The sequence below is a fragment of the Ambystoma mexicanum genome, chromosome 6p, assembly GCF_040938575.1.
Source record: "Ambystoma mexicanum isolate Mex_15411 chromosome 6p, UKY_AmexF1_1, whole genome shotgun sequence".
Taxonomy (NCBI): Eukaryota; Metazoa; Chordata; class Amphibia; order Caudata; family Ambystomatidae; genus Ambystoma; species Ambystoma mexicanum.
In genome coordinates, this window is record NC_090935.1 from 70,291,417 (window position 1) to 70,314,892 (window position 23,476).

A 23,476-nucleotide genomic window follows, 5' to 3' on the forward strand; every position below is an offset into this window, starting at 1 on the left:
ACAAGTCTCCAAGATTTCTACTTGCAGCTCCATGCATATCCATATGTATGAACACAAACTTCAGGTATGCATATTTTCTGTACAGTAGATGAACACATTTTCAAACAGACTTTTAGCTTGTGTAATCTGTAAAATTAATTTACTGTATTTTTTTCAATTTCCTAAAATTAACTATCACTTATAAACCTTTATACTATTTACTTTCTTTATACACACACACTCAAATCATGTTAAACTAACGTTTTTTCAATGAAATATATAGACTACATATATTCAAACAAAATTGCATGCAAGCACAATCTATGTTTAAATCTTTAAAAAAATACTTATACAATTTCATATTTTTTTGTTTTATTTATTTATTTACTTAATTACTTTAATTTAGACATGACATTGAGGCGCTATTACCTAGAACAGCTTAGTTACAGAAATAGTGGTATTCACTGGTATATTATAAATTTCACAAGACATAGTAAAGATATTTTTTTTGCTACAGTTAGTCATTCAATACAAATTGTTCATTAAGAACGTATCATATGTACTGAACTGATGCAATGTATCTTATGTAAATAAATTAGTTTAATGGTTTTAAAGAAGGAACTGAGGATTTCAATTAAAAAAATCAATATCTAAATTAAAAACAGCGCTATATACAAACAAAGTTACTAATTTGAAACTTTTACAATTGCAGTGAAGACCAGTCTCCTGAAAAGAAGCAGCCGAATTCGAAGAACAAAGAAGAACTAAGAAGTTACCTGTTAATTTAAGAAAAAAAGTAAGTAGAATATCACCATAATATTTGTTTTATTACTCAAACATACGATAACGTTAATAGAAGCTATTTCTGTGCCTAAAAATAGAGATTGTGTACCATTTTGTCCAAAAATCTCCATGTCTTAAACAGCGATTTACAGCCAGAATGGCCCACAAATTCCTATTTTTGGACACACAAATTACCCAACTGAACCGCTACAATTTTCATATTATAGAACAAACAACTGTTTTAATTGTATACATTAGATTAACTATTTGTACTTTTCCACACCACTAGCTTACTTTTTTTTTGTCATCTGAACCCCAGTTTAGTAACACATAAATTCAAGAATACCTATCTCTACTAGTTGTAGTTCCCAATGCACAATCACACACCATTACATACATCTTTATCATCTTACTCAAACACTCATGCACACAGCACACATACATTCCAGAACACCCCAACCCATATCTTCTTTATTGTTTTCAACAGACCCTAAAGAATGCCTACCAAAAGTCAAGTCCGTAGAAAGCAACGCAAAAGTAGAGCAAATGAAAATAAAAGTGTCCAACATAAGCATCCATCTCTAGCAGAATTTGTAAAAAAAGTTCAAACAAAACAGCTAATACAGTCATTTAGTGAAACACAAGAAGTTTCAAGTACAAAAACTTTGCCTCCTCTATCAAAATGTGAAACAAACCAAAAAACAATTAACAGAAAATCAGCTATCAATACAGATAAAACTACTTCTGCAAATTTTAATATAGTGCAAAGTAAGCATACCAAGAAAAGTATTTTAGCCAAAATGTACCGTCACAAAGTCCTTCAAAATCTTATAAAAAAAAGGAGAGAAATCAGTTCAATACTTAAAACCTATCAAAGGAAATTAATCTTAGAAGCGTTGATGGACAGTGCAATTCTTCTCAAAAGAAAGTTATTTATGTTACTGTTAAACAAAATGAAACCACTAACAAAACTAATAACTAAGGGGGTAATTCATAGAATCCAGCGCACAAGTGGCGCACGCGGCTAGCACACAGTGTGCGCGTGCGAATCCCTGCGCCAGCCGCGTGCGCTAAAATCCAATTCCGCGCACAGCGTATTCATGGATTCCTGCAGCAGCGCCAGTTACGCCCCCAAGAACGCCTCTTGCGCAGGGAAAAGCCATCAATATACCCAATCCAGCGCAAAGGGCTGCGCTAACCCTGTACCAGCACAGCAAGCGGGCTACGTGTATCACTGGGGTGCGCGGGAAGTACCTCACGCGATTCCATCAGGGTACGTGTATTTCGGGGTGCGCGTGAAGGTCCACACGCGATATCAGCAGGGTACGTGTATTTCAGGGTGCATGGGAAGTTACACACGCGATTTCCGCAGGGTACGTGTATTTCAGGGGTGCGCGTGAAGTTCCACACGCGATCTTAGCAGGGTACGTGTATTTCAGGGTGCAGGGGAAGTTACACACGCGATTACAGCAGGGTACATGTATTCCAGGGGTGCGCGGGAAGTTCCACACGCGATTCCATCAGGGTACGTGTATTTCAGGGGTGCGTGGGAATTTCCACACGCGATTGGGCCCGTGCGAGCAGGGTACGTGTATTCGAGGGGGGCGCGGGAAGTTCCACACGCGTTTCCATCAGGCTACGTGTATTTCAGGGGTGCGCGGGAATTTCCACACGCGATTGGGCCCGTGCGATCAGGGTACGCGTATCTCAGGGGTGCGTGGGAAGTTCCACACACGATTCCATCAGGGTACGTATATTTCAGGGTTGCGCAGGAATTTCCACACGCGATTGGGCCCGTGCGAGCAGGGTACGCGTATCTCAGGGGTGCGCGGGAAGTTCCACACGCGATTCCATCAGGGTACGTGAATTACCGGGTTTGGGGGAAGTCTCACACGCGAAATCAGCAGGGTACGTGTATTTCAGGGTGCATGGGAAGTTACACACGCGATTTCCACAGGGTACGTGTATTTCAGGGGTGTGTGTGAAGTTCCACATGCGATATCAGCAGGGTACGTGTATTTCAGGGTGCAGGGGAAGTTACACACGCGATTACAGCAGGGTACGTGTATTCCAGGGGTGCGCGGAAAGTTCCACACGCGATTCCATCAGGGTACGTGTATTTCAGGGGTGCGCGGGAAATTCCACACGCGATTGGGCCTGTGCGAGCAGGGTACGCGTATCTCAGGGGTGCGTGGGAAGTTCCACACGCGATTCCAGCAGGGTACGTGTATTTCAGGGTTGCGGGGGAATTTCCACACGCGATTGGGCCCGTGCGAGCAGGGTACGCGTATCTCAGGGGTGCACGGGAAGTTCCAAACACGATTCCATCAGGGTAGGTGTATTTCAGGGGTGCGCGGGAATTTCAACACGCGATTGGGCCTGTGCAAGCAGGGTACGCGTATCTCAGGGGTGCGCAGGAAGTTCCACACGCGATTCCATCAGGGTACGTGTATTTCAGGGGTGCGCGGGAATTTCCGCACGCGATTGGGCCCGTGCGAGCAAGGTACGCGTATTTCAGGGGTGCACGGGGAGCACCACACGTGAATTGCACGTGTGGGTCCGCCCAGGTGTTCCCTCTACACCCTCCACGGCCCCTGCAGGTGGCTCACACCACAGGGGACTACCCTGCACATGTCCTGCAGGCACCCCATCCACCATGGCCATGCCCCCCAGCCAACCCACATGTCAACTTGCACTACTGCCCACCAACGCATGTCCCCCTTCACCCCCAGCCACCAGGGGCACCCTCCACAGGCCCCCACCCATGTCTCCCAGCACCCCCACCCCCCAGCAGTGCAGGGGCACCCACCACCAGGCCCCCACCCATGTCGACCACCACCCCCACCCCCAGCCACCAGGGGCAGCCTCCACCAGGCCCCCCACCCATGTCTCCCAGCACCCCCACCCCCCAGCCACCAGGGGCACCCTCCACAGGCCCCCACCCATGTCTCCCAGCACCCCCACCCCCCAGCAGTGCAGGGGCACCCACCACCAGGCCCCCACCCATGTCTCCCACCCCCCACCCCCCCAAGCACTGAGGGGCACCCTCCACCAGGCCCCCACTCATGTCTCCCACCTCCCGACCCCCCAGCACTGTGGGGCACCCTCCACCAGGCCAGGCCCCCACTCATATCTCCCATCACCCCCACCCCCCAGCCACCAGGGGCAGCCTCCACCAGGCCCCCACCCATGTCTCCCACCACCCCCAGCCACCAGGGGCAGCCTCCACCAGGCCCCCCACCCATGTCTCCCAGCACCCCCAACCCCCAGCCACCAGGGGCAGCCTCCACCAGGCCCCCACCGATGTCTCCCAGCACCCCCAACCCCCAGCAGTGCAGGGGCACCCTCCACCAGGCCCCCACTCATGTCCCCCTGCACCCAGGTCCTCACAATCCCCAATCATGTGCGTTATGGTCAGCCTCCACAGCCAAAAGGCCCTACCAAGTAACCCATTCACCCACATGGAAATGGAAATTACATGTTACACCCCCAATGTTCATAAAGCAAATTAACCCATGTCCGTCACACACAATGGTTGCAAATGAATAGGAAAACACCCAACATGACATGCATGAAACCAATGAGATGATACCACACAGTGAAGTATGAAAACAAAATTGTATTAGAAAAAATTGAATGCAAATGAAATGAAACAAACTACAATGGCAATGAAAAAAAGATAAGCTGCATGTCCGTCCAAAAAAATCAAAACTACAAATCCAAATCCAACAAAAAGTTGTTCAAAGTCACATTAAAAATAAAATCAATCCCAGAGATAAAAATAAATGCAAAGACCATTGCTCCATGGAGAATAAATCAAAAATAAAAAAATAAAACAATCCAATGAAGAACTATGTACAAAACATCAAAGGGTCCATGAGCCCAACTGAACAAAGGAAACCTACAAAAAACCCTAACTAAAATGCAACTATATACAAAAAGTGGAGCTGTGTCCGTCGACTCCAAATCATAAGAAGAAACAAATGAAACCTAAAACTAAAGAACTATATACAAAGGCGGCGGGCAAGTCCAGCGGCTCACTCTGTGGTGTTCCGGGCCAGGGCATCATCAAACTCCTCGTCTATGTCCCGGAGGCGGGCCTGTTCCATGGGCCCGAGGGTCCGCAGGGACGACGCCATCTGCTCCTCCAACCCCCTGCGGATTGCCTAGAGGCACTCGGCCCTCCTCAGGGCCCTCTGCATGGAGTTCTCTGCCCCGACCATTGTGAGCCGCGCCTCTTCCGCCCGCCGCCGCTCCGCACCTATATGCTGGCCCAACCGCTGCCACACGGAAGACACTTCCCGTTCTGGGTCCTCCTGCCCTCCGGCCGATGCCTGCCCCTCTGATGTTGATGGCCCCGAACCATGATGCCTCCCACGTTGACTCCGCTGCTGCCTCCGACGCCACTGCCTCTGCCAGCACGACGGCATCCAGGCTAATGGAATCCATCAGCGCCGTCGTGCACATGCCCGGCCTGATGATGCCGGCACATCCTCCATCTGCTAGGGTACAGTTGCTGTGGTGTCCACCCCTGCTGGACCTCTGACTCCCGACTGTGGCAGGGATGGGATCCCCACCGAGCTGGCTGCATTGGTCAGGGCAGGTCCACAGGGGGCCATGGTGGCATCTGGGCCGGAAGACGGCAAGGAGAACGACTGGCGTATAGTCTCCACAGAGGAGGAGAGGGCCGCCAGATTGACCGACACATGCAGGAAACCCCCGAACATGGACGATCCCAATTGGGCCACGTCGGCACGGTGCTCTTCGTGATGACATGCGTGCTCCTCCTGGGAAGCATGCACGGCATCACGAATCACAGCCGTGCGCATCGCGACCCCAATCAGGACCTTCTCCATACGGCCAGGGGTCCCCTCGTCCGCAGGTGGAGGGGAGTCAGATGACATGGACATCCCCTCTACCTGCGGACGGGCCTGTGACGGGGCATCCCTGCTGGTGCATGGTGGTGCACACACAGGGTCAGGGACAGCGACATGCACAGGCCCCTCCACGGTGACCTGTGCTGCCTCCTGCCCCTGCCCCTGGACTGCACCACGGCCTCCTCCTCCTCTGTGGAAACCACCAACCTGGATGGTTCCTCACCGTCTTCCACCGTAGCAGGCCCATGTGGGGGCTCACCCACCCCTTCCGCTGCAGCCGTGGGGGCATCCCCGCCGCCTTGCTCCACAGCGTCGTCTCCGCCCTCTTCTTCACTAGCCGCTGCGTAGAGGGAGACATAGAACACAAGCATCAGGGTACTGTACAATGGTCCCCTAGACAGGAAGCAATAGCAGATGAGTGCCACTGTCAAAGTACACTTCCATCATGTCCCTCCACAACACATGTGTCAGTCCAGGCAAAACATACACAGTGACAGTCATGGTGCATGCCATGGACATTTCCATACATGTCCAATGGACTCTCGAAACATACAATGTAATGGAACTCACATGCATCATGGGTCATGCCTATCACATGCACACACTTCACCTCAGTCACATCCATCTGGCCCCGTACACCCCAATCACAGTGGTACAAGGATGACTAGGCTGCATCAGTGAATCTGTACATTGTCACAGACATGTGTCATGCATCCATGGCATCCACAAGTCACAGACACGCAGGTCAGGCACACAGACATGGACACCATATATGTACCTGGCATCAGCACCCATCCCTCACCCCCACCCATGTCCAGGAACAGAGACTGCCATGCTCTCATGTGTACAATCTGCATAGGGCTCCCCATGTCGCATTTAAACACATGCAACAACCGTGCGGTTCACATTACTGGTCGCACATGCATTACACATGCATTACCATGATGTCCCTGCACACATACATGCGTACATGGCCTATGTCACACATACAGGCAAGTATCAGACAACCAGCACACTGCAACATGCCCTGTCTCACACAGCAATGCTTGGCCACTTACCGCTCAACTCCAGACGGGTCTCCCTCTCAAGGACCTGGGCGTGGAGCGCTGGGTGTACGCGTTCCAGGACCCCCATCTGGATGGAACTCATGCGGCCCCGGCCCCCCTCCACGAGGCGCCGGGCCTTCATGAGGGTCCTGGACCTCATGTCTTCCCAGCGCTTCTTGACCTTCTGGATGGTGCGGGTTGCCACCCCCTCCGCGTTGATGGCAACCACACAGTCGGCCCAGATCCTCTCCCGTCCTTCCTTGTTGGCGCGGGACGATCCGAAGAGGGCATCATACTGCCCCAGGACTTGCTCCACCAGGACACCAACTTCGGTGGCAGTGAAGCTGGTGCCCCTCTGCCCCTCTGGCCGGGTTGTTGCCACTGGTGCCAGATGTGGATGTGCCCGACATGGCAACCCCAGGGGCAGGAGTGGGTGGGCAACTGGGTCCTGGGGCTGGGCTGTGGAGCGATGTTATCTGAGTCGGGAGTCTTCTGTTCCAGCAGGGGTGGACACAGCAACTGGATCCCTGCAGATGGCTGATGTGCAGGCACCAAATGGCAGGGCACGGTGGCAGCAGGCAGGCAGGCAAGCAGCAGCAGATGGCACGTGGGAGGCTGCTCGGGGCACTGGGGGGCAGTAATTCGGCCTTCTGGGCAGGAGCGTGGTCTTCCGTGTGTTTTCGCGTGGCCAGCTTGATACGGAGTGATTTGGCACGTGAAAAGCCTGCACGTCAGCGTGAAAATCGAGGAAAGGCCCTTAGCGCGTAAGCGCGTCAGCACGCGTACGCGATTTCATTGGACCAAAGGCCCTTACAGCGTAAGCGCGTCTGTGACGTTTTGCGCACGGGCGTTGCCCTGGCAGGGCTTGGAGATCCCGCGTGCCTTTACACTGTTCTGTACGTGCTTTTCGTGCGGTGCGTGTGTTTTCCATCCGTTGGGGTTCACACGCTATTACTTCACAGCGGGTGTTGGCTACGCGTTCTTCTACACGCAAGGCAGACGATGAGTGGTACCCCGCTCCCCCAGGCCCGATCGCGTGAAAAAGTTCACGCGAACCCCTGAAATACACGTAGCCCGCTCCCCCAGGCCGGATCGCGTGAGAAACTTCACGCAAACCCCTGAAATACACGTAGCCCGCTCCCCCAGGCCCGATCGCGTGAGAAACTTCATGCGAACCCCTGAAAAAGTTCACACGAACCCCTGAAATACACGTAGCCCGCTCCCCCAGGCCCGATCGCGTGAGAAACTTCACGCGAACCCCTGAAATACACATAGCCTGCTCCTCCAGGCCCGATCGCGTGAGAAACTTCACGCGAACCCCTGAAATACACGTAACCCGCTCCCCCAGGCCCGATCGCGTGAAAAAGTTCACGCGAACCCCTGAAATACACGTAGCCCGCTCCCCCAGGCCCGATCGCGTGAGAAACTTCACGCGAACCACTGAAATAAACGTAACCCGCTCCCCCAGGCCCGATCGCGTGAAAAAGTTCACGCGAACCCCTGAAATACACGTAGCCCGCTCCCCCAGGCCCGATCGCGTGAGAAAATTCACGTAGACCCCTGAAATACACGTAGCCCGCTCCCCCAGGCCCGATCGCGTGAAAAAGTTCATGCGAACCCCTGAAGTACACGTAGCCCTCTCCCCCAGGCCCGATCGCGTGAAAAAGTTCACGCGAACCCCTGAAATACACGTAGCCCGCTCCCCCAGGCCCGATCGCGTGAAAAAGTTCAAGCGAACCCCTGAAATACACGTAGCCCGCTTCCCCAAGCCCGATCGCGTGAAAAAGTTCACGTGAACCCCTGAAATACACGTAGCCCGCTCGCACAGGCACAATTGCTGTATGTTGCCACTTTTGTAATGCGCAGGGACGCTCCCGCCTGCCTTCGTGTGGCGGACGTGTTTCGGCTTGTGCGTGTCTTTGGCTGTGCGTGGCTTTGCCCTATTCGATTCCATGAATACGTGTGGTTCGAGTGCGTGTGGGCGCTCCGTCTGCTTCCCTGCAGTACATCCCCAGTTACGCCCTTATTTTCGCGCGTTGTTCCCCATTCCGCGCTTTACGCCCCGTGTCCCGCCCACTTTCTGGTGTATGCGCCTAGGTTGTGCGCTTTCACTGTGCGCGTCACGCACGCCTTTCGGGATGTTGCAGTGACTTGTGTGCCATGCACGGGTTTGGCACACATCCTGGGGTGTACACGCGCAGGGACTTCCATGAATCACACGCGTGCGCGTGCGCCTGTTTTTTTCCGCTTGCGCCTGCTTGCGCATAGATTTTCGGCGCACGTTTGTTCCATGAATCGGCCCCTTAATTACAAAAAAGACTTCTCAATAAGCGAAATGTCAACAGAAAGAACTTCTTAAGTATCTACAGAGGTGAATGGAATCACACTACGAGCACAGAACCATATTTTAATGAAGAAGCGTACAAACAAAAGCAAACAAATACAATTGCCATACATAGCAGTGGTCGAGGTTATGAAAAAGTGAATAATACCATAATGGAACAAGAAGTACCCCTTACAAAAATATGCCCTGATTCAACTGAATCAGAACGTCTAGTGTACAAATGGCCATGCACGTCAATGTGTAACATTCCCAAACAATGTTTCAAATCTTTACGCCAATTCCTCAATAAATATGTAAAAAGCAAAGACAAAATCAAAATTAAATTACTGCAAAATATGGATACCTGTCCAGTGCGCAAGTACACAGGACTACAAGGACATTCATTGGCCTGCATTACAGGACCTACTTGTAAAACCACTTTCCATGATATCCAAAGGATATCAACACATCATTCAACTATAAGAAATCTAGTGTATAAACTGTACTATGCTAAAAGTCCTTTTTTAGCACTAGCAAAGTTAAATAACATCCTTCTACATGGTATAGCAAAAGACCTACTTGAAGAAATTCACTATATCCAGAAAAAATATTTTGGAAGTGAAAGCCATTTACAGAATGAAATAGCTTTAAACCAATTAAGCAACACTTCTACACATGGCAACCTTTTGCTAAATACATACAAAAAAGAAATACTAAAATTTAAAAGTACATCAGCTGAAGTACCAAACCATGTATGTGTATGTTGCCGTAGAACTTTTTATAAAAGTAACACAAAAACTGAAGACCTATCATACAAAATAAAAGACAATGAAGATTCTAAATGGTTTGCATTAGCTCTCTACCTTGTAGCAGAAAACAAATACGAAATAACTGAGCCCTTAATACTTTGCAGTTACTGCACTACAAAACTTGACAACAACCAAACTACCACAAATAATTTGGAATTATACCCAGTACCAAAACCCCTACAACAACTTAATTTATATGAGAGCATCATAATTCAAACAGTACACCCATTTCAAGCAATAATACGCCTTCAACCAAAAACAGCAAAATTACCTCCCTCTGAATTGGTAAAAGGCATTCGTGGAAAAGTAGTTTATTTACCATTAGATCTAAAAGGAAATGTGCATACTCTAGGAGTGCAACGTCCAATGCAGCAATCTTTAACTATCTTAGTAAATTGAGTACCTACAAAAGACAAAAAAATATGGCTACAGCTGGTAGATTTATATAGACAAGCCTTTATATAGACAAGCCTTCCAATATCTTAAAGAGAATAATGAATATTACAAAGAAATTAATATTGAAGAAAACTTGAAAGATACAACTGAAATAATTCAAGAAACACAGGAAGCTGGTCAATTTGAGCTACTTGATCCTGCTACAATATCAAATACTTTAAACCATTATACAATTCATCCTTTGCACTGTAATGACACCGTAGAAGATGTACTGGAAACTTACCAAATGCGTCAAACAAAAGGATCGCCAATCAGCACATGGGAAAAAAGTATAGAAGCACATGCTTTTCCTCTACTCTTTCCTACTGGCAAAGGAGGAAGGTATGATGATAGACCTATTCAAATATCAGCTTCAGAATACCGCTCATTACGGATGTATTCTGAAGATCCCAGATTTAGACAAAATGTGGAATACATATTCCACCTACTCTTTGAAAGTGAACTAGCAACTTTATGTTACGGAGTTGCACACATATTAAAATCAGGATCACACTTTCAAAATATGACAGCTGCACAATTTATTAGAAAAAGTGCAACAAAAGGATGAGGTTTTACAATCAAATATTACAAATCTATTAGCAAATATGCATGGTACTAAAGAGTACTGGTTTCGACGTCATGGAGATGTACGTTGTATGATCAGAAACCTTGGCCCACCCACTTTGTTTGTTACATTAAGTTGTGCAGAATATGCATGGGAAGATTTACATGATTTCCTACGCATATCAAATAAAAACAAAACAAACATAGATATACTAACACCTGGAGAACTTTGTTCTTTGGATCCTGTTAATGTTTCAAGATATTTTCACCATCGCTTCATTGCTATGCTACATTTTATTTGTAATAAAACTGTTCCCCCCCTTGGAGAAGTGCAACACTTTTTTGGAAGAAAAGAATACCAAGCCAGAAGAGCACCACCAATCCATATGCTTTTATGGATTAAAGATGCTCATAAATTTGATCAAGACAGTGATGCCACTGTTTTACAGTTTATTGAAAAATATGTCACTTGTGAAATTCCATCAGAAGCCACAAATAGTGATCTTCATGCACAAATTTTACAATTTCAAAGACACAAACGTGGAAAATATTGTCGTCGCAAATACAAAAACAAAGGCAAATACTACACCCAATGCCGATTTGGTTTCTCTAGACCAGTTACAAATACAGGTCAAGTGAACAACCTCATAGTGTTAAAGGTAAGTCACATAAAAATACATATTACATAAAAAGAAAAGAAGAAGAAAAATATATCAATGATTATAATGCAATCATTGCCTACTTATGGAATGCAAACATAGATGTGCAGTACATTGCAGACAATTCTACTGCTGTTGCACGATATGTCACAGCATACTTAACTAAAGCAGAAAAGACAGAGCTCCAAGACCTCTGGAATGACCTGTCTTCAGATAAAACAGTATCTCTGAAATTATACAGCTTGGGCATAAAAATGCTCACCCATAGAGAATGTGGATCATATGAAGCAGCTGCTCGTTTAACTAGTCCTGCATTGTATGGTAAATCTGAAAATTTAGTATGGCTAAGTCTTGGTCCAGCTAAAATCATATGAAGATATAGAAACAATAGCCAAACATGATCCCAACAGCCAAGACATTTTAAAAAACAGAAGTAATACTTTGGAAAACATGAGTCTATACCACATATCCCAAAACTACACACACAAAAATAATATGAAACCTGATGAAAAAAATGGTAAATATAGAGTGACAAACTGTGAAGGCAGCTTAGTTAAATTCACTAAACCAAATTTAATTAATCATATCAAATTGTCATTAAAGACTCCTCAACATAAAGAAGTATATTACATGTCCCTGCTACAACTCTTCAAACCATGGAGAAAAGAAGAACAATTACTAGGTAACTATGACTCATATGAGGTTGCCTTCAAAGCAAATGAAAGCACTATAACTGATGTAATCTTTACACAGTACAAAATAATGTTGCACAATGAACAGCAACACGAAGAAGAACTCCAAGTCCAACTAGATAAGGACACTCCTGACAGTAGTCAACCTTCTGTAACAGAAAGCCAAGAACCACTGGGAGAACCACTAATAATAAATGAGGCAGAATTAGCTATGATAGAAGTAGAAAACACCATGTGTCATGTGTGAATATAAAGAAGACTTAACTATACTACAATCAAAGCTAAACAATGAGCAAAGTAGCATTTTTCAAGAAGTAACAAAACAAATTGCACATGGTGTAAAACATAAAAATAAAGAATGTTGCTGCCATAATTATAAACCTATACTACTGTACGTCAGTGGTGAAGCTGGTTCTGGCAAAACATTCCTAATCAAAATTTTAGTTAGTTCCTTCAACAATTGACAAACAACAAACTGTCAGCTGTTGTCACTGCCCCCACAGGTTTAGCTGCCTACAACATAGGTGGTGTTACATTACACCGATTACTACTATTACCAGTAGAACACCAGAACAAATTAGACTATAACAAACTTTCTGTAGAAGCTGCAATGGAATTACGCAGAGTATTGAACCAAATGAAAATGCTACTAATAGATGAAGTGAGCATGGTCTCCAACCTGATGTTAGCTTTGATTCACCTCAGATTACAAGAAGTACTCAAAACAGACTATGAAGAGCTCTTTGCAGGAAAACACATTATTGTTTTTGGAGATCTGCTTCAATTAACACCAGTAAAAGGTGAGCCTATTTTTAAAACATTAGGACACAAACTCTGCCATAAAACTGTTGGCAGCATTGGAAATGTCAACCTTTGGCAACATTTCCAATACAGAGAATTAACAGAAAACATGCGGCAATCTGCAAATCTCACTTATGCCAACATTTTAAAAAGTATCAGAGTTGGTATACTTTCTAAAGAAGCAGAAGCAATATTGAAAACCCAGCACATTAATGCACTTTATGGCGATAATGCATGTGCTACAGATGTTATGGAACAATTAGCCCACAAAAATGTCAATTGTATGGCCTTAATGCCAACTCTTCCAAGCTGTTTCAAATTCAATGAAATCATGCTAAGTAAAGAAATGCAACCAATCATGGAAATTAGCACCACAGACAAACTAGATGTACATGGTATGACACTACCCATGTGTGACCAAGCCACAACAAGACTAAATAGTTTAGAAAATCAATCTCAAACACAGCAGGCTTAGAAAAGATATTAAAATTATCCTTAAATTGCAGAGTAATGTTTAAACGTAACCTTGACGTGGACCAAGGACTAGTTAATGGAGCACTGGGTACAGTTGTTGGCTTTCAAACATACCCACGCGACAACAAAATTCAGTTTGTCAATATACTCTTTGACAAACTTTCAGAAGTAAAAAGGATAGGACGCTCAACAGCTATGTATGTACGCAGAGAACAATTTTCTCTAACTCTTGTATACGCAGTCACGATTCATAAATTACAAGGTCTTACCCTAGACAAAGCAATGATAGATATTGGAATGAGCTATGGAGCACTATCACGCTTACGTACACTTGACGGTCTATTTCTAATCAACTTTGATGCAAGTAAAATAAACGTTGATATTCCTTGCATTTTAGAATACAATAGACTTTGCTCACTATACACCCCCCACCTAAACACATATTCTGTTCCACAAAAAGTAAAACGTTATAAAAGAAAAATAAATCAAACAGAAATGCAACAGGATGTCACTGCAAATCCTCCAAAGAGAGTAAAAGAAACTAATACTTCATGAAGTACCACAAGCAAAAAATAATGAATTAGGGAAAGTAAACCAGGTACCTCTTTAAACAAGGAAGACAAACTCCAGAAAAAGCAGTTAGATACATAACTACCTGGACCATTTAAATTCTCAAATATAGTTGGGGTAAATTGCTACACAAATGTAGCAATGAATATTCTATTTCAATTACCACCAATTGTTGACAACATTTACTTACACAGTACAGACCCATTGTGTTTGCAAATGTTAGTACTTCACAGAAATGCAGCAAGCAATCCTGACAACACGTATAGTGTTTATGGAATAAGACAACAATTGGACTACTGTGCTGGAATGGTGAAATTCACTATAAACTCACAGGAAGATCCACAAGAATTTCTAATGTACTTACTACAAGTACTGGAAAACAAAAACATACCTATAAATGAAATCTTTCATATTTCATACATGTGGAAACATTCATGCACTCTCTGCAACAATGTGACACAAGAAGAAATCCCCAATGAACGCTTTATATATATATCAATACCAAATTGTTAATCCATTCCATTTCAGCGACTTGTGCAAAATGCAAACCATGGTAGATTATGCTCTACCTGCAATTCAGATAATCGCTCCACGTTAGTAATACAAACATATTGTAAATACATAATACTAATGCTTCTACGTTACAATGCAGATGGTACCGAAAACAACTGCAAGCTGACTGGATTCACACATGGTCAAATATCACTTGGTAAGAAAACCTTCACAACAATAGGTATAATCTACCACGCAGGAGCCACAACCAATTCAGGGCACTACACTGCATATATAAAAAAGAAATGTGGATGGTTTGAATGTAATGATAGTACCATTACTCTAAAGCAGAGATTACCAGGAAATCTTACAAATGCTTATTTGATGTTCTGAAAACCAAAATTTTATAACTAAGCTGTATTTAAACCCTAAGTACACTTGTGTTAAAAAAATATAAACTGTTAGAATACTCCAAAAGCTATCTAACTGCTCAAAGGTTCTACAACAACTAATCAGATAAATGAATACCACTAAAGTAGACCAAAAAATACACAGTTAGAATACGCCAATTGGTATCTAACTGTCCCAAAATGTAACAATATCCAAATAGATAAATCAATACCACTATAATATATCAAAAGAATAGACAGAATATGCCAATTGGTATCTAACTGCTCCAAATGTTATAATATCAAAACAAATATGTTACTGCTCCAAAAAAATACAACAAGCCAAAGTATAAAGCATTAGCCAGAAACAACCAGTGAACACTGAAAACAAACAAATAAATAAACTGTAACATAACAGAAAAAGGTGTTTTTTTAATCCAACCTGGATTTTTTTTTCTCCCATAGACCCAATGATTTGAGCAACAAATACAGAAAGTGAGAAAATTGCACAGTACTCTGATTTGTAATCTACTAAATATGAGGGTCCAAAAAAAAGTATAATGATTATACAATGTAATAAGTCATTACAAAATACTAATACTAACATGCTATTTTCTTTTATCACAGAAATTAACAAGAAATACATGTACTCCGGTTACTAGACCAAACAGTAAGTATACAATAATTAGGAGAACCATAGCAGCATATCACATCCATAGTATCTAATACCTTTGTTCCTTGTACATTTGTTTTTCACCCAAAGTTATAAGCAAATATGAATGTGATATGCTGCGGTGGTTGTTGCCAGGGCATAGAGTCTTGGGTGCATGGCCATTTGGCCATGCACCCAAGACTCTATGCCCTGGCAACAACCACCGCAGCATATCACATCCATAGAGTCAAACATTTCAACTATGGTCTATGGAAACTTTGAATGTCCGCGGACATTATGAGTGTTCTTAGAACACTTTCAACTTGTCAGCCACAACCCCCATTCATATTTGTGAACATTTCAGGACACAGCGAGTGTTCGACAACGTCTTCAGAACACCCCCATTTTGTGTATTTGCAAACATTTCAGGACACCGCGAGTGTTCTTAGAACATATTCAACTTGACAACGAACAATACGGACAGCGTCCTCAGGACACCCCCATTTTGTTTATTTGCGAACATTTCAGAACACTGCGAGTGTTCTTAGAACAGTTTGCTTGCGAACAAAACGGACACATATTGAGTCCTCAGAACACCCCCCATTCAGTTTATTTAGAACATTTCAGAACACCCGTGATGTCCGCAGACAAATCGAACACAAAAAGAACGTCTAACACATAAAAAAACACAACTTTCATCCCATCTCATACACTCCCACACTCCCACCCTCCCCAAACACTCCTACACACCAACACACTGTACTAAATAGAAATTTTGAACAAAGTTTCACCGCGCTGTCCGCGGACGGCCGCGAATCCAAGATGGCGGGCGCTACCGAAAATCTGACGCGCTTCACGCTCCACACCATCCAATCAGCGAACACGTTGCATGTCCGCGAACATCATGCCAGCCGATTGGCCAATCAGGACACTGTCCGCGGAGCGAACAGGGAAGTGTGTCCGCGGACCAAACACAGATATCACTAATTTTTTTTTACCTACTTTTTGGTCATTTAAAAAAAACTACTGGACGGATTTTCACCAAATTTGCAAAAGCATGCTTTCGGGACCAAGCCGCTGCTCCTGGTCCAAATTTGGTGAAAATCCGTCCAGCGGTTTGGGCTGTAGACGCGAGCACATTTTTTTTCCCATACAGTCTATGGGAAAAAAAAGTTTTGGGTCCCCCCCTATAATTATGCCCCCCCTGGACGAATCCTCACCAAACTTTGCAAAAAAATTCAGAGTGACCCGAATACTCTTTTTGTAAAGTTTGGTGAGGATTCGTCCAGGGAGAGCGAAGTTATAAGCCACCCAAAAAGAGCTCTTCCTATGGAAACACCAACTTAACCATAACTACATGGCCACTACTGTGGCCATGTAATATATATGTGTTGGGCTGACAGGTTCAGGAAGGTGTTTGACTTAACCCTGGTGTGTTTCTGAATCATCTCAAAATAACATCTCAGTTGTAAGTGACCTTTGTAAATTGGGGCATACCTTGAAGTTACACCAGACCTAACTCCATAATTGCTATATTTTCACTTTAATGTAAAAGCATACCTTGCCGAAATACAATGTAACACTACATATGGCAAATGGGTCAATCTGCTGAGCAGGGCATGTGTCCTGTTGCAAAGCAATACTACAGTCATTCAATCATTTATGCATTTATTTTACAGCTGTTTTATAGTAAGGGACTCTGTCTACAAAAGGTTACATTTAAGTTTGCCTTTTAGAATATTTTTCTATTGACAATATCAGGTACAAGGTTTGTACTCACGTACTTGTGCTGTTTGAAAACTCTCCTTCTGCGCAGGGCACACAGTAGAAACAGCAGATGGGCCTGCTCTCTATAGGGGCTTTCCGGTACCCGGGGAGGCAGCTCTCACTGCAGGCAGAGCGAGGAACCTGGTGAGATTGAAGGAATAAGCCAGGAATATTATATCATAGCTGTGAAACTCAATCATTACAAGTAAGACGGATGTGATTTGTTGGTCGCATAATGTATTTTTGTTTTTGAATACAAACACCAGGTGCACCACAGACATTATTATATCTTTATGAAGAGGCAGAGCTATTATGAACTATGATTTGTTGGCAAAGAAATGATCTAAGCCATATAGAATGGAGGATAGCACATGGGCAACGTGCTGGTCTTGGAAACAGGATCACTCAGAGCAACAACGGTTTGAATACCGGATCCGTGCTTAGAAACTGAACTCAGGTAAATCAATATAAATAATTAAATATGGCGGTAATATGTCTTTGACACAATCAACCTGTTTGCAAGAAAAGATCTTAAGGGCTCATACTCGGCTGGAATAGCATGTGATTTAGTGGTTAACAGGCAGGCAATAATTACGTATGGTGGTGTTACAAACCTTGAGTAACAGTAATGTGTAATTTTCAAGGGAAGGTATAAATGTACAAACAGGAGATGTGCACTGCTAAATGAGAACACAACACATGCTCAACAAGATGGACATAAACTGAGACTAGAAGATAGTTGCAAAGCTAAATTAAATGGCCAGTGGAGATGTCATCCTGCTGCAGTTATCAGGTTGTATGGACGAGCTATCACTCAGACAACATTATTGTAGATGGTGGAAGGCCTAAGAAACCACTCAATTGGGTGCATAGTGAAGGCACACCCTTAAACGTTCACACCAGAAAAAATACAACCCGCTATGGAAAAAAGACCAAGAGTTTCTTGCAAGGCTAACAAGTTTCAATTACACAATACATAGGTGTGCCAGGAAAGAACTCTTCAGCCCAAGAACGTTCTGAGCAAAAATGATGCAAGCAAAAGCTTAAAAAGGGGACACAACATCATAAATGTACAGTAAAAACTCATACGGCTGGTTGACGCGACTGTATACATGGTCTCCCCATTCCATAGGGGATGCCAGGCCGTTGGCCCAAGCCCCGTCCGTCCGTCCATCTTCCATCACGTGGGGTCAGCTGGGCTCATCGTCTCAAGGGAACCAAGGTCGAAAAGGCAATTAGCTACATTCCACTGACTGTGCTACTCATATCATTAAACAGGGCACCTGGCATGAGCATAGCCAGGTATAGGGGGAGACTGGAGGTCACTCTGAACCGCCCACATTTCACTCATCCCAGTTGCATCTTCCGGCTTCCAGTACTTCCACCCTCGCTTTTAATCTATAATGTATCCTTCCTGTACCTCGCATTATAAATCATGTCATTATAAACTATAGATCTTTCATGGTTGACTGGTTTATAGTCGGTAGCCTGGGGTCAGCTGGGATATCGGAATTCAGGGGTCTTGGGACTTGGACAGTTGTAAGGGTTATAACTCATAGTTGGCTGGTTGGGGCTTAGAGGCTTGCTCTGGCCTTTTTTGTGATAACATGTGCAGCAAGGCACCTAGCACTGTCTAATGGCCTTGCAGGATACATTCTTTCACGGGATGAACATATTAGCAACAGTTTTAAAATACAGGAGGTTTTTTGTGGAAATTAGTAGCGTGGGTCTCTCACTCATCAGCGCTTGGGCCTATTCAGATTTATTCATCAGGTTTGCGGCCTGTATCTAACACGCTGCCATGCAGGCCCTATACTTCTGCCAGAGCTACAAAACGGCATCTGTTTCCAATGCGTGCACTAAGTCTAAACATCTAAAATTAGCGTCATATTATGATCATGCGGGCCCATTAGTATGCCCTCCTCCTTCTGGCACATCACTGGTCTCCTGATGGGACTCGCCTCACACTAAAGCGCCTAGGGTGGTGGGATGGGGTCATTCCTTTCCCAACATTCCCCTCTTATGTTGCTTCTACAGTAACACCCCCCCTTCACTTTCTCCTGAATGTGCATATTCTTCTGATGTGCATGTCATATAAATAAATCCCAAATCTTCTGCTAGGCCAACCCATACAGCCTTATAATTCTCGGGGTCAGGGTGTTAGATCGGTTCCCTTCTTCCCCCGACCTGTAACTCTCCCCTTCCTCCTCACCTGTGTCACTGGTGTCGGGGCTGTTCTGGGTCAATCGCCATCAGGAACTGTAATCTTTCTCCTTTTGCTGAAGAGGGGCCCTACCTCGGGAGGAAGCCACAGTGACTGCCTGTGAACTGCATAACATGATAGAACAGTCTACCCTCCACTTGTGCCACATGCGCCAATTACGTCATTTGTCTTGTGCTGTACTTTTGAAACCCCAGTTGACACATCATCATTGCGCTATTAGGTACTGCTTTGGCACAACACTGGAGGCCCATTTGGCAGGTGCAGAAGATGACCATGATGAACACGATTACAGGTACCAGCATCTTCACAATGGCCCCTAGCCAGGATGGGGCCCAATTGAATGCAACATCGAACCAATCATCCCCTTGGATGCCAGCTTCCTTCTTCACGCAAACTCCCAGACCTTTTACTGCTGCTATTTCTTTTAAAAATGATTGTTATAGTTGACTTGCAACCTTTCAACATTTACATCTTAAATGTACATACTTTTAATAACAAGATATTTTTTAAAAGTCTAAAATTATGATTTAAAAAAGTTACATAATAGCACATAAAACACTTAAAAATGCTTAATAAAATTCTTGTCTCAGATTATAAAATAAAATACAAGATAGTACAAAAAAAGGTTGTTCGAACCCTCAGATATTTAGCATACAACCAAGTAGGGCAAGAATATATAGATTGCAAAGTATATATATTTCAACCATAAAACAAAACTTTGATATTTAACAATTATTTGAAAAATATCCATTATCAGTATGGGAAAGTCGCAAAGAATTCAAAAATGTCATTGCAGCGATAATGATTGAATTACAATTTCCATTAAAATAGCCCATAGCATTTCATGTTTTGCAAAGGAGCGCTTCTGGTATAGTCGTTCTAGATAAAGAAATCTTCTTTTTTGAAGCAGTGCAGTACAGTATACCAAGAGATGCTTAAGTGTCTCACGTTCCATGAGATTTTTGCAAAAACGACAAAGCCTTTGAATATGCAGAGCTTTTGTTTTTCGTCCTACAACCTCACGAGTCAGCCATAAATTAAGCCTGAAACGTAGAAACATGGTTCTTAGTTTAGGCTCTGGGAATTTAATTAAATATTGCTCCGGGTTATTCATACGCTTGATTCAGAATTTACCATTTTTAAAGCCATCATACTACATGCAGTGTTGTCGGGTTAGAATCCAATCATAAAGCCATAGCTTTCTTTCTGCTCAATCAGAATTTGTTATCAATAATTCTAATTAAATCCCTGCCGCTAGCATGATGGCTGGAATATGGTTCTTCCATGGAGCCAATTTTTTCACTGTGGCTGATTTAGAGTAAACAGCCAAGATTGAAAGCAAGGATCCTTCAGTATTATCAGTGACACATTTCTTATGTACATTGAGCATTTTCCAAGTGGATATCGCAATGAGGGACATGAATCCCAATTCACATTGGCTGACTTGGCTGACTAGATGGTAGCAAAGCACTTTTAAAAAAGGCTCTCTAACCTAGTCTTCTTCAAAAGCTCTGGGCCCTGCACTGTACATTATAGCAAGGACTACCTTTTGTCTAAAGAACTTTATTACTGGCTCTTTTTCAGGATAACCGTTGCTTGGGTTGCGAGTCAGAGGGGTGATCATTGGTATTGATGCCTAAATAGAAATATTCCTTTGTGGTGTCTATCCGATTACCATTTAAATGCCAATTATAATTGGAGTTTCTGCTTTTTTTGGTTTTACCACAGATTGGTCTTACTCAAGTTTATAGTTAGTTGATTATCCTTAACATAGGGTTCTGAGGCTGTGAGCAGGTTTTGCAATCCTTTCAGTGTTATAGAAAGTAACACCAAATCATCTGCATACATAAGCCATGGAAGCTTGTATGCTTCAATTTTTGGAGATTCTGCAATTACTGATCTAAATTGATGTCCTATATCAGATATAAAGAAGTTAAATAGAGAGGCGGCTGATATACATCCCTGTTTAAGGACGTGATAGGTCATTATGGTTTCAGAGAATATACCGTCAAAAGATAGGAAACTTGAATCGAGGTGTTTGTATGCAGCTAATAAATCAAGGCTAATGTATGAGAGGGACAATCTGCCTTCTCTCATTTCTCAAACTATTGTTGCTATCAACTATTGTTGCGATCTCTTGCTATCGAATCAAATGCTGCTTTAAAATCAATGAATGCCATGTAAATCGGTTGCTTGATCTGTTGTCCGTAAACACATTAATTGCAGTAGCCAGTCCTGGGACAAATGCAGTTTAGTGCATATTAAGAGCTTTAACTTCCGTAAACCACCTGGAAAAGTCTCTCAGCAGCAATCATGCAAAAATCTTTCCCGGAATATGCAGGAGGGCAATCGGACGATCATTTCCAGGAAGTTCACGCCGTCCCTTTTTGATAATTGGTAGAATGATAGACTTTCCAAGAAGGGGGAATTGACCTTTGAGTTATGACCCTTGAGAAAATAGTACAAAGCACCGCAGCCCACTCCTCCATCGGTGCTATCAGCATGTAATTATTAAGTCCATCAGGGCCAGGTGCACAAGAAGTGCTTTACTTTGTTATTTGATAAAGTACATCTGCTTTTTCAAACAAAAAGTTGCTGTCTTTCGTCCAAAGGGATTAATCATGGGAGTTAGACATAATATGAGAGGCATTCAGGTCCTCAAAATATTGAATCCACGTCTCTTTAGGGGCAGAGTCATTTTGTAAGGAGACTAGTTAGATGGTTTTCAGCATTTTAAATCCTCCAGATTTCTGCACTGTTCTTGGATGCCATGATAGATAACATCAACTCAGATTCTCTTTGATAGGTGCTTGCTCGATAAGCTTTCTGCCAATTTTTGTATTTCATCTTGAGGACTCGGATGACCTCCAACCTTTTATGTAGTGGAAGGAGCCTTGCTTGTCTAATGGAACTATACAGTTCAGTTTTCTTCATGACCACTTCCTCATTAAATGCATGATTGCGTCTATACTTAGCTGTTCGGTTAAATGAGGGGCAGAACTTAAACATGGACATAACTGCCACATAGTGACTATCAGAGAAGATCAATTGCAAATTAAGATCTCGGACGGACTGCTCAAATGCAAGCAGTTGAGCTGGAGACTACCGTAATCTATTACCAGCGCTCGAAATGTCTAATACTGGTATTTAACATTCACAACCAGCTGGCCAAGTTGCCCCGGACCATGTCATCACTAGTAAATCATGATCGCTGTGCAATTCTGGAAGTACCTGAAAATCGTGAGTAATACTAAACATGCTTCAGTCGACAAATATATAACCAATAAAGGTGGATTGTTTGCCCCTCCTCCAGGTGGATTTCAGAGGGATATCCCCTTTCAAAGCTCTGTTTAACATGACTAGTTGTCTATCCAACATCATAGTAAGGTGCTTGTGTATCGTTCCATCCACCTTAAGAGAATTACCTGAAAAGCAATGTATATTCAAATTACCTGCTAGAATTATAAAGGAAATGGTATGATCTAAATCTTGGAAGAAAGTATTCTCAGAAATGCCAATATGGTTCCAGTAAACATTCAATATTGCAAGATTGCCAGCTCGAGACCTTATTTTAACCCGTTGCGTATAAACATTAGGACTGGCCCATGGCTCCAAAATGTAATTGAAATCCACTTTGACAGCTACCATCAGACCAGCAGATGGTTGACCTCAGCCCAGAGTTTTCGCTGGAAGTAAAGATATATTGTATCCATGCCATAACAGGGGATTAACAACCATGTTTCGAATGGATTGTGTCCTCCAACATATTCCTCATCTTAGATGTATTCCATCCAGCTTTAGCGGCTTAGGAAATATTTTCTCGGGAGAGGGCACCGTGCGTCGATGTCATTGAGTCGAAGTCCCTTGCTTACCTTTGTCGAGGGTGATGTCATCGGGTATACAAGTAGCACGTGCGCTGCCTTTTTGCCTCAGTTCCTTT

General features: G+C 43.7%; 1 protein-coding gene across 1 annotated transcript in view; it reads right to left on the reverse strand.

Moving 5' to 3' along the window:
* The window catches only part of LOC138510664 (vomeronasal type-2 receptor 26-like), a 234,934-nt gene extending 217,341 nt beyond the window's left edge, over window positions 1-17,593 (reverse strand). The window contains exons 1-2 of the mRNA XM_069626447.1: window positions 17,570-17,593; window positions 17,330-17,453 (exon numbers count right to left, since the gene is read on the reverse strand). Of these exons, the coding sequence (XP_069482548.1) occupies window positions 17,330-17,453; window positions 17,570-17,593 (148 nt within the window). The remainder of the gene's footprint in view (window positions 1-17,329; window positions 17,454-17,569) is intronic.
* Between the last annotated feature and the right edge of the window lie 5,883 nt (window positions 17,594-23,476).